This window comes from Eptatretus burgeri, chromosome 4, assembly GCF_056783735.1.
Source record: "Eptatretus burgeri isolate ZD-2024b chromosome 4, Ebu_testis_v1, whole genome shotgun sequence".
Lineage (NCBI taxonomy): Eukaryota > Metazoa > Chordata > Myxini > Myxiniformes > Myxinidae > Eptatretus > Eptatretus burgeri.
This window is the reverse complement of record NC_140964.1, coordinates 32,437,469-32,450,461: the sequence shown is the minus strand read 5'-3', so window position 1 is coordinate 32,450,461 and position 12,993 is coordinate 32,437,469. Positions and strand designations below refer to the sequence as shown.

Genomic DNA, 12,993 nt, shown 5'->3' with positions numbered 1-12,993 from the left:
CGAGGTCTTTTGGGTGTTCAGGGTCCCTGGAGTCTTTTGCATCCTCTGGGTCCTTTTGGATATTTTAGGTCTTCAGGGTCCACAGGGTCTTTTGGTATTTGAGGCATTTTGGGTGTTTTGGTTCCTTGGGGTCTTTAGGGTCTTTTGTATCTTGTGGGTCTTTGGTGTTTTTTTGGTCTTCGGAGTCTTTAAAGGTCGTCGGGGTCTGTCAGCTCTTCAGGGTCTTCCTTTAGGTATTTTGGGTCTTTTAGGTCTTATGGTATTTGGGGTCTTTTCAGTCTTTTGGGTATTTGGGTTATTTTTGGTATTTCAGTCTTGAAGGGTTTTTGGGGTCTTTTCAGTCTTTTGGATCCTCAGAGTCTTTTGGGTCCTCAGGGTCATTTGGGTCTTTTGGGTCCTTTGAGCACTTTAGGTTAAGTATCTCAGGTTACAATTGTGGGTGACGTCAGGTCAGCTGTCCAACCAATGGGTGAAGAGCGGATATACATACATACATACATACATACATACATACATACATACATACACTTGCTCCATTATATATAGATTATTAGTGGCAGAGTACCCACCCTACAGGCAATCTTGTTCCAAGCATGCAACACTTTCTTCTGATGCATCCAATTATTTGGATAGAGTTTCGGAAATAGACCGTTGCCTCGATCGCTACAGAAAATAAAAAAAAATAACCTGGGTTACGTATATGAAGCAAAAACATGCATCCTGCTTATGTGCTTATATAATACATCATGATGAGATAACTCGGATAATTCCAATTGCAGCGACCCCTCCCTGCAAAGGAAGAAAATGCGAGGATTGGCAAAAAAGTTTTTTTTTTTCAAAACTTGATGGAATCAAACAAAACTTGCACAGGCACAACTTCAGAGTGCCCTCATTAATCCCTGAAAGTTTCAGCTTGAAACGTAGGTCTAATCCTCTTGGAGGAGTAGATGAAGCATACAACGAACATACATACAATATACTCTCCCTCCACGATATATGTATGGATTACGAGAATATAAGACCCGTCGCTTCACTGATGGAAATACCAATCTTTGCTGTGATGGCTAATCCTTAGGGAAAGAAGAAAAAGGATTCCTGGGAGTGCGGGGATAACGAGCGTTGCAAGTTGGCGTTTGCAGTTTCGCCACGTGTGCCCATGTTCCCATGAAAAAAATAACAATAATATTTTTTTTTGTTTCATCACAAACCTTCCCGGGAGTTCCTTGAATCCACTGTAGTTCGATTTATTGAAATCTGTTAATCTGTTCTCAAGTTATAACACGACAAACAAACAGACAAACAGACAGACAGACACGGCTCCTTTTATAATATAGATCATCACCTGCATGCAGCAACAATAAAAATAAAAACCAATGTCACCCCCAGGGTGACCAGTATCTTGCCAAAATGTGAACACGAGTGACTTATTTATTCGATTAAAGTTACTCAAAAAATAAGGGTTTCGTCGACCTTGATGCTTGACATTTTTGTGACCTTGACCTTTGACCTTGACCTTTATATTTTCGTACGGTTAATGGTATCTCTCCAGGACCGTTATACATAAAATATCAAGAGATTTTGATGAGAACTGAGGAAATAAAATTTTCATGAAAAATCCGTTTTTTCGTCATGACGTCATCAAAAGACGTCATAGCGTCAAACTTTTGACAGATCTGGAAAGCACTTATCAAGCACTTTCATATGAGGTATTACTCGCTATGATATCGAAGATTTCAAAATTTGACCTTGGGGTCAAAAACTTTCGACCTCCAGCGCTAACCATGAAGGTCAAGGCCGATCGCCACCAAAAATTAATCAGCTGAGTGCCAGATCATGAACTATATTCCCATGAAGTTTGAAGATGATCCGATCAAAATTACTCAAAAAATAAGGGTTTCGTCGACTCCCCTGATTTGCGACAATGTGACCTTGACCTTGACCTTTGACCTTGACCTTGAAAATTTTATGCGTTGAAAGGGACCTCCATAGGACTCTGATATGCGAAGTTACAAAATTTTCCAATGATAACTGTGCTCTGCAGAGTGATCGATACATGATTACAGACAAAAAAATAAAAATAAAATTAAAAAAAAACATACAAGCTGACTAACATAGTGTTACGCTGTGGAAATTCGCAAACCACCATTCAGGTCCCGTAGGTGAGATATCTCTTAAGTACATGTGTAGTTAGCCCAAATCCATTGTCTAGAGGGACTTTATGTGATTCATTCGGGCTGCGATCCTTTGAGATAGCCGTTTTTCTTTTTCTGTTGATATTTTAAACCACAAACCTCCACGCAAACAACAACCGCCACCAACTACGCCACAATGCCAACCGCGCTACAATTATCCTCACAACCACCACCATCTTCGCCACTACCCCCGCTGACGAACGCCATCCTCCACGGTCCACACTATGACAGTTTCCGCGTTGGAAACCGTCGAGAACACAAGGAGGGAAAGAAGAAGGCACAACGATGGCGCGTGGATTTTTCCCACCTGTTTCTCCGAGGAGTGTGACAGAAGCGGGGTGGGGCAGCTGGCGCCCGATTGGTGGATGCACAGTGTGACGCGGCCAGGGAGGAGGAACGCCCCTCTTCGAGGCCTTTCTCGAAGCGCCTCGAAGGGGGATGGAGCAAACAACGGGGCGGAGCCCCGCTCTATAAAAAGGGGTGGATCTGCGAAGAGGGTTGGTTGTTGTTCCTGCCGAGCCTTTTGATCCTGCGAGCCTGTTCCTGCCGGCCTGTTGATCCCTGTGGAGCCCTTGATCCTGATGAGCCTTGGACCTTTTGGACAAACGACGGTGTGAAAAGAGAGAGAGAGAGAGAGAGAACGAGAGAGAGAGAACGAGAGAGAGAGAACGAGAGAGAGAGAACGAGAGAGAGAGAACGAGAGAGAGAGAACGAGAGAGAGAGAACGAGAGAGAGAGAACGAGAGAGAGAGAACGAGAGAGAGAGAACGAGAGAGAGAGAGAACGAGAGAGAGAGAACGAGAGAGAGAGAACGAGAGAGAGAGAACGAGAGAGAGAGAACGAGAGAGAGAACGAGAGAGAGAGAGAGAACGAGAGAGAGAGAACGAGAGAGAGAGAACGAGAGAGAGAGAACGAGAGAGAGAGAACGAGAGAGAGAGAACGAGAGAGAGAGAACGAGAGAGAGAGAACGAGAGAGAGAGAACGAGAGAGAGAGAACGAGAGAGAGAGAACGAGAGAGAGAGAACGAGAGAGAGAGAACGAGAGAGAGAGAACGAGAGAGAGAGAACGAGAGAGAGAGAACGAGAGAGAGAGAACGAGAGAGAGAGAACGAGAGAGAGAGAACGAGAGAGAGAGAACGAGAGAGAGAGAACGAGAGAGAGAGAACGAGAGAGAGAGAACGAGAGAGAGAGAACGAGAGAGAGAGAGAACGAGAGAGAGAGAACGAGAGAGAGAGAACGAGAGAGAGAGAACGAGAGAGAGAGAACGAGAGAGAGAGAACGAGAGAGAGAGAACGAGAGAGAGAGAACGAGAGAGAGAGAACGAGAGAGAGAGAACGAGAGAGAGAGAACGAGAGAGAGAGAACGAGAGAGAGAGAACGAGAGAGAGAGAACGAGAGAGAGAGAACGAGAGAGAGAGAACGAGAGAGAGAGAACGAGAGAGAGAGAACGAGAGAGAGAACGAGAGAGAGAGAACGAGAGAGAGAGAACGAGAGAGAGAGAACGAGAGAGAGAGAACGAGAGAGAGAGAACGAGAGAGAGAGAACGAGAGAGAGAGAACGAGAGAGAGAGAACGAGAGAGAGAGAACGAGAGAGAGAGAACGAGAGAGAGAGAACGAGAGAGAGAGAACGAGAGAGAGAGAACGAGAGAGAGAGAACGAGAGAGAGAGAACGAGAGAGAGAGAACGAGAGAGAGAGAACGAGAGAGAGAACGAGAGAGAGAGAACGAGAGAGAGAGAACGAGAGAGAGAGAACGAGAGAGAGAGAACGAGAGAGAGAGAGAGAGAGAGAGAGAGAGAGAGAGAGAGAGAGAGATAGAGAGAGAGAGAGAGAGATAGAGAGAGAGAGAGATAGAGAGAGAGAGAGAGAGAGAGAGAGAGAGAGAGAGAGAGAGAGAGAGAGAGAGAGAGAGAGAGAGAGAGAGAGAGAGAGAGAGAGAGAGAGAGAGCGCTCCTGTTAGAGGGTTCTTGTCCGAGGGTTCGCAGGAGTCGGTGTGGTCCCGAGACCCCGCTGGTGGGACGGAGCATCCGCCATTTCCTCTCTCTCTCGACCCCGAGTGTCAACGATTTCTCCCCCCCCCCATCCGCACCGAGAGAGCGCTGAAAACCCCGTTCATTCCCCAAAACCCCGTCCGTGGCATCGAACGGCCACACGTGCTGGCGCGAAGCACGAGCTCGCCGACCACGCCAGAGGAGCGGGGAGCTGAGGGCGCGGAGAAGGACTCGGTGCGCGCACAGGGAAGTGACCACCTCTATTTATTTTGGGTTCTGTGTAAATGTCTGTGGGTGGCGCCGTTTGTAAAGTAGAACTGTATAAGTGTTGCCGTGTGTGCGCGTAGTCGGTAGTAACTCTGCGTTGTTGTTGCTTTTGTTTTAATTGCTATATGTGCATTTTGACTGTTTGGCTGTATATATGTGCTTTCCATGTGTCGCGTAATAAATGTGCTTTGTGTGAACTGTTTTCCCGTTTCGCTTCGTCTTTTCTTTATTGACCCTCCATCCTGATTCACGTAAAGGGTTCGTAGTGGGCTTAATACGCCTGGTAATTAATCGGAACCGTCGAGGCCGACGATAACACCACTCGGTTATCACTGTAGCATGGAAGGGACCGCTTAAGCGGTTCGTGTCCGGAGTCGGCCTGTGGCGTGGTACGATCTCCCGGTCGACCATCCGCGCAGGTACTTAGGTAGATCGAATTTGGCGAACAACCCTATCCTGCGCGGGTGGGCAATTGGCACGGTCGTGGTGGGGTTAAACCCCCACCCGTGACTAGCTCCCGGCGTTGTTCCGAGAGGGTCATGACAGAATTGTCAGTTCCGGTGGGCGAGGTGGCCGCCATTCGAGTCGAGCGGCCGATCGCACGCCGGCGGGCGCAAATTCGCAACAATATCTTGCAAAAACTTCGTTTTGGCAAGATAAAAACAGAACCACAATCCTACCACCTGTTGTTCCACTACGATTCCAGCATCACCGGTCAGCCAGGCTGACGTGTAAACATTTCACACGGAAAGATTTGGATCGGGCGCATTTGGAGAGGGTGCAGGCAAAATGACAGAAACGACGAGTTCCGATATTGCTTTGACATGTTTACAATGCACAGAGGCTTTTTAAGAATGATTCAACATTAAATATAAATACAAGCATTTCTCGGATCTCAATTTCAATTGTCAGTCGTGCTCACCATAACCATGAGGGAACTTGGCGGCAGAGATGAGCCAGGCAGCACAAGCGTTCCTTGCCTTTTTCAAAAAATTGGCAATTTATGCTCAATGTTACTGCGAATAGCAGCAATGTATATGCAACAGCAAGTCACACTCCATAATCGAGTGCTTTGGTTAAAATATAAGATGCATTTATGAATATAGCTTATTTGGACAAGAGTTTTAGATGATGGGAGAAGGGATAAATTAAATGGATGAAATGTCACGGTGTCAGCAGTTTCATTGATGGATGTTGAGTGACTATTTTGATGGCAAATGTCTGAGTAACTCTCTAGATTGCTTTGAAACAGTAAACACCTGCAAAATCTCCAAAATACGTTCATTGTTGCATTTCTCAGGATAAATATGGAGAAAAGCGCGACAACGAGCCAAGAGACTGGTCGAGGGAAGATTTAATTAAGACGCACCAGGACTTCATCCACAGACGAATGCCCGATCAGCCTTTCTTGACAGAAGTGCACTGGAGGACTCTTCATGTACACTTGTGTATCTCTGGCCTGGAAATCAGCTAGAGTACCCTCAGGTTTTCAGGAATGCAGGTCCAATGACCCCGGTGGCAATTTCCTTCTCAAATGGGTTGTTAGGCCTCTCAAAATGGCAGCCACAGCTCAGACAAGAAAAAAAAAATGCTACCCACTGATCCCATATCCCCATCTGCTCCCTAAAAATTAACCCAAAGCTTCAGTAATAGCATGCTAGCATGCAGGTCTTGCCCTGACCTTAGATTAACATCTAACGGCTTGACTTTTACCATGGCCCAAGAACCAAATTACCATTACCAGCCCTGTGTGGGCAAATTGTAATGGGACCTCTTTCTTTGAGGCCGAGAAGCAACTTTACAGCAGAGAAGAACCATCAAAGATTACTCAAATTATAAACTTGCTGCAGGTCCCATTAATGTAGTCCTTCACCAACCAAGCATGTGTTCAGCTCAAATTTATATCATAATTATCTGTTGCAATTGTTTTCACCAAAAAAACCCCCATTCATCCACACAGTCATATATGGATTATTCCTTTGCAGTTCGTGATGCAGGATGTAAAACTGGCGATTTGCATTTGCTCATCGTTAGCAAATAACAAACTTTATGATATACGATTTTATTTCAACCATTCCTTGCTACCACCAAACTTCTTAGCACACAATGCAATGGAGTAATGCTCTCTCCCGAAGACTGGTGCACCTGTATCCCGACTCTCACTCCCGGGTGGTTGCTGTCGAGACCGACCATCTGAACCTGATTGGCATCAACCATCAGAAGGTCCTGGCACGTGGCCTGGTGTTCTCTCATTGTACTGCTGCTTCTAATCAGATCACCAACACCCTGATATTTTTTGGTCCTCTGTCCCTCACCTGTCCTTTCAATCCACCACCTTTTCTGAGTTATATCAGGATACACTTGTTCATTCAGTTAAGCCTTCCCTATTAACTCTCCAAAGTCCAGGGTACATACGTCACCTTCACTTTTTCTTCCTCTTTTTTGTGAACTTTCAGATCACCTCCATGCGCCTGTTCAATCTCGACTTTTTTTCTTTAAAGTGCTTTGAAGTGACAGTTCACTGCTACTCCATGTCATCTTCCATCCCCCAGTCGTGATCTTTTCTACCCACCTCCATTCTCGGAATTAAAGAATAGGTTAAAAAAACAAGCTTATGTAGTCAGTGTTTGCTTTACTCACTTCATCTCAAGGACTTCTTCCAACTGTCTCCTTCGTTCGGCTCTCAAACTCGTGAGCCTCGCCTCACGCTCTGCCAGGGAACGCTGCGTCGAGCTTAGCCGTGCCCGTGTTGACTCAACTTCCTGTCGAGATCGCTCGAGAAGAGCCTCAAGCTCTTCCACCTGCACAAAAGGGCACGTACTTAAAAAAAAAATTGAGAAAGGTGTCACAACAATTGTATTTCTGCACAAGTAGGTCCATCAAGTTTTCAAGCATGACAGGCCATTGACCATTTTCTATGCCATTTAATGATGACTGAGAAAATATCCAAATGGAGGACACTACCTTGGATTGAAAAGATTGAAGTGACCCTGCAGTTGCCTGTAGTCTGATGGCACAGACATTGAGATAACCAGGGGCAAGCAATGATGTAAATCAGGAGGTAAGAAATTGTAATTGGGCGAATAAACCGGCACACAATGTCCTATCCTTTTCAAAACGGCACCAAGCTATTCACAAGTCAAAGGCTAGCAGATGGAAAAGTCGGCTTACTAACCAATCCAAAATAAGTTATGTACTCTATGGTGCAATGACTTGCCGACAAAGCAGCAGGAGGACAGTTTTGCAGTCGGACCCCATTCTATCCGAAGTTGAACCGTGATTGGAGAGCTTAAAGTGAGTACGCTACCTTGAAAATGGGTAGTGTGAGATTTTGGCCAAGGATTGGGGTACTTTACTTTATAACTTACAAAAATGACCACAGGTTTATTATACAAGGTGAGAGCTTGGCTCAATGGGAAATAATTCAAAATTAAATAAATAAATAAAATAGCGTGCAGCTTTAATGAGAGGTCACGCATGACTTTAAACCACTACAGAGCACTGGTCAGACCTTTATGATAAATACTTTCTGCATTTGCTAAGCAGTTTGGCACAAGGGTGGTGAATCGAATGGATGCTTGGAAGAGGAATCCGAGATGCCACAGAAAATGATGTTTTTGCTTGGAAGCCAAAGTAGTGATACAGTACAGGGAGAGACACAGTGGGTGGTGATTAGTTGATCCAAGATGAAATAAAGTAACAGTAATTGATTCTAGCATGAGCTGAAATTAAGTTGTTGCCAAGTGGTCAGAGGGGAGGTCTATGGGACAGTCAGTAGAGAGTGGTGTCTATAAAGCTGGAAAGTGGTGGTAATGGAGCCAATAATGATAGTTAGCCAAGAATCTCAAATAGAATGGTAAATGGGGAATTGGAAAGAAGCGATGTACAGAAAGCTCAGAGGGAATGGCATCTGGTGGAAGAAGTAGAAATTGAGGCTGAGGAAGCAAACTGCAACTCTGCAAGGCATCAAATATGCAAGTGAAGCTATTCATAAGAGAGTCAAGGATGAACCTGCTTGAGGGCCGAGTTGCATTGAGATTGCTCTTGGGATAGAAGCATCTCTCGTTCAGTGGAGATATGAATGCTTTCTCTCAAAGCTTCCTCCAGCTCTTTGATCCGCTCATCTCGTTGCCTCAATGATTCCTAAGGAACAAAACATGTGGAAGAAGGATGTAGAGAAGAAATGGGGAAGTGGTGGGAAGAGGGAAGGAGGAGGAGATGTTTGGCAAAATTGCAAAGAAATATGAGATGGTTAGGAAGGGAGGGATGTGGGAGAAACAGCACATTTCATTGTACTGGTTTATGGTAACATTCGCCAGAATCAGTTAAAAATGACAATGTTTAGGTTATTATTTCTTGATGCATATCAGCAATAAGACTTTGAAAATGTTCTCTAAATCACATGACATGAGGCTGTACAAGAATCCTGTGGTCTCGGATATAGCTAGCTACCGATACAACACACAAGCACAGCATGGCAAAGCCTAACCCAGGTGATGAGACACGAGGCTGCAAGCATTCTGCAACAGTGCCATAAGTCATTGTGGTACATATGGTTCAGGCATCGAATGCCTCATTTGTGGTGTAGACATCACATCTGGAAAGCATTCAACTTTTCAAACTCAAAAATAACTACATCTCGAACCCCTATAAGAAAGCACATAAGACTATTAGTTACACTAGGAATTCTTAAAATAAATTATTCCTGCCTCCAGCGAACAATACCAAGGTAGCTTCAATCCATACTCACCTTATGGATCGAACAAGCCATTCACCGTAAGACCAAACAACACCTAAATGACCTCTGACATAGAAATTAAAATGCAATGTGATGCAGGAGGGTCTCTGTAAGGGATCACAGCAACTTTGAGACAACTATCTCCTGTGTATATTTCATGCACTACAATTGTTAAACTAGCGGGATGATCAGGATGATTAGCAGAGAGGTCATCGCATTGCCCAGCCTTGCTTCTGATGCAAGTCGTTAGCCCAACTCCAGAAAGAAATCGAAAAATAACCTTCACTCCCATATTTGAATAAAAAAAACACAAGAATTCCTAACATTCATCAAAAAATTAAATTGTCATAATAAGGTTCTTCTGCATCAGTTAGGTGATATTTACTAACGACATGAGCAGAGGTTCATAGGTTTGAAATAATGTTTACAAGTACCTTTAGATAGCAATGTTGGATAAAACTATGTTTATTAGGACTTATCGCAGATATTATGGCATACACTTGAATTGTGTATTTGTAGCAGTGGAACCAGCATTCTACAAGTGAATAAAGAAAGAGAATGGTTTAAATAAACCAGGAACGAGCAGAATGAACAATGACTTGTAAAAAAAAAGAAAAAAAAAGAAGTACTATCTGATGTTGCACGAAGAAGAAAGCATGTTTCTACTTCCCCACATCCTGTTGATAAAGTTTATTTCACTTGACATGTATAAGGAAACTGGCGAATTCTGCAAGCCAGGGGGGAGCAATTCGTGTGGGATGCTGAGATGCCTCAGAGGAAAGAAATGTCATTCATCTGTTGCTCAAATTAACAAGAGTGCAAAGTGTGGTCTGCAGCTGGACAGTGCAACAAAACTGTCCATTTTCAAGCCCCAACTGACACCCCGACAATCAAGGCAATGCGTTGCAGGTGAGTCACGAGTCGTGAAAGTTAAAGCTTTGGAAAACGTCGGCGATTTGACGTGCAAGTGTTTGGATCCAAATTTTGAATGGCGAACTCTGTGAATAAACGACGTTCCTCATTAATAATTTCATTCCATTTGCCTGTTTGGCCTTCCCATCTGTAAAAGTATCCTTTGATGCTCGGGTCCCAAGTTCAAATCCCATCTACAGTGTTTATTTGTCCATCGTCTTTGAATGTCCTTGTACTTCATTGGAAATGCATTGATGTTTCCGAATATACTCATCCTGCGGGTGACTCAAGCACCCAACATCAGAACAAATCTGGTTATCTGTCGGAACAGCTGGGAAGGTGTCAGAGTCAGTCTGGCATTATTGACTACCTGGGTATAATTTATATGTATAAGCTCCTCCAAGAGTCTTCAGACACTGGAAACAAATAAACAAAAATTGGTACTCAATTCTGATATGATGTATTATTCTCCGTTTAGTGCTGCCAAAGTAGTTTCGTGGGAAGGAATACATACACTGCGTTGTTTTCAATTGCTTTCCAACTTGCAGTCAAGACATCCAATGGCTTTCTCTTTTCAAAGTGAACAAGACATAGTCTGGCAGCCATTGGCTAAAGTGTGTTTTGGAGTACATACACAATTTTATTGCAGATTCTGGTAACATAGACTATACTAAACTCAAATCCGAGTGATGCCACTTTGTCACGCTTGAGCAATTTTTTTTATGAGCAAAATTCAAAATGGCCACCATCAAAACCGTTTTTTGGCCGTAACTCGGCCAAAAATCGAGATATGAACCCGATTTCAGTGACAGACAGAACCTACGAGAAAGATTGGCCACATGTATTGACCCTCTACAACCAGAGAATCACCCGGATGGGCTTGTGAACATTGTAACTGGAAGAATGAGTCCAAACATTGTCAACTCTGACATTTCTGTTGGCATAGGAGTCAAGCAGATGAAGGAGTATGAGGAGCAATGGCCAGACAGCTTCAACAAGCCGCTCAGCAAACAAGTAGTCAAGATGGCAGTGTCCCGAAAGCAGATAAAGGTCGGACAAACACCTGTATATGACACGGGGCTCATATATTCAAGAGTGTTGGGCCTTCAGGCAGTGAGGGACATCAACCTGAAAGATATCCTGAAGTTTGAGCTCGCCCCAGTACCGCCTTCTATGTTTAAAGATAACGGTGACATGCGAATCACAAAATCGAAAGCAGTCTTGAAGCAGAAATTGCAGGTAGAGGTGTCTGACAGAATGTTTCCAGCTGATGGAGCAATCATTGTAGATGGTTGTGCTATGCTGTGGGTGATTCAATGGCCATCGAAAGGAACAGTAGAGGACTATGTGCAGAATCTTCTTTCTTATTTGAGAGATAAGCTGAAGATATGTGATACGTATTTGGTCTTTGACCGGTATTATGACAACAGCATCAAGAAAGTCACGCGAACCACTCGTGCAGGCAAAGATGCCAGTCGACGACACCAGCTGAATCTGATGACGCCACTTCCTGCACAAAAGATCGTGTTGACAGTGACAGAGAACAAAGTCCAGTTCATAAATATCATTTGCAGCTACATCAAAGACCATCCTGAAGCATTTTCTACCAACACAAAGCTCATATTAACTGGACCGAACCCAATACCTATGGAAATTGCAGAATACCAAGTAGTAGAGAGGCCTGACTGAAGAACCACTCACGAAGAAGCCGATGTTATTATGGAACAACAAATGGTCCTTCTAGCCTCATCAGGAGTTCCGAGTATCCGGGTAATTTCAGACGACACAGATGTATTCATATTGCTGTTGCATTTTTACCAACTGAAGGAACTGGCATGCAACCTTGTGATGGCTGATACAAGTCGTGACAGATCGTCTGTTGACATCAAGGCGACAGTGCAGAAGCATGCACATATTGTCACTCAAGTTCTGGCAGCACATGTGGTGTCTGGATGTGACACAGTTGCCTACCTGTGGGGTATCGGAAAAGGCACAATTGTGAAACACCTCAAATATGGTCGTCAATTAAATTATCTTGGTGATCTTGATGCAGAATTACCAGATGTCATATCTGAAGCAACTGCCTTCTTTGCTGCTTGCTATGAATCCCAGGAAACAGAAGACATGTCAGCGATTCAATTTGATGTCTGGTCTTCAAAGATGGCTAACAAGAAGCTGACATCAAACCAGAGTTAAAAACTCTACCACCAACCACTGTGGCTTTCATCCAACACGTTCTCGGGGCGCACTTGCAGGCAGCAATATGGCGGGCTGCATTAGATCCAGACCCACCATTGATCGATCCAACGAGTCATGGATGGTCACATGAAGAAGTGTCGAGCATGTTGCTCCCTGTGTCTCTGCCTCCGGATGTCATCAGAGCTCCTGATAATGTTCTCAAGATGATCATGTGTGGGTGCAGCTCAGTACGACCCTGTGCAATGAATAGATGTAGTTGCTCTGCCGCCAGGCTCTCCTGTTCATTGTTCTGTGGCTGCCATGGGATGGAAGAATGTCAGAATGACCAAACAAAGTCTGTATCAGCAAGCGAAGCTGTGGAACTTGAGTGAACACTAGTTATTTGATTTATGCAACTGTCTTGTATGTGAGATTGAGTGAAAGAAAGATTGAGTGAAAGCAGAATGAAAGAAGTTCATCAGCAACCAATCGGTGTATTCATAGTTGATACCATGTACAGACCCCTTTTTGGATTTGAATTTGTGTAAAATTTATGTAAACCTTGCTTATTACGTTTATTTGGTTATGTGTTAATATAATTAATTATAGTTTGTAGTTACCTAATCATTGTATTACTCAACTGTACTGTTGGAAATAAAGATATACAATACAATACAATATACTGTTACAATACAATACAATATACTGTTTACCACTTAA

The 12,993-nt window shown here is 43.9% G+C and overlaps 1 protein-coding gene across 7 annotated transcripts in view; it reads right to left on the bottom strand.

Moving 5' to 3' along the window:
- LOC147027752 (ELKS/Rab6-interacting/CAST family member 1-like) overlaps window positions 1-12,993 on the bottom strand; it is a 434,885-nt gene that overhangs the window by 151,014 nt on the left and 270,878 nt on the right. For all 7 annotated transcript variants that reach the window (XM_085877321.1, XM_085877320.1, XM_085877323.1 and 4 more), the window contains 2 exons: window positions 8,457-8,588; window positions 7,086-7,246 (listed from right to left, as the gene is read on the bottom strand). In XM_085877321.1, the coding sequence (XP_085733447.1) occupies window positions 7,086-7,246; window positions 8,457-8,588 (293 nt within the window). The remainder of the gene's footprint in view (window positions 1-7,085; window positions 7,247-8,456; window positions 8,589-12,993) is intronic.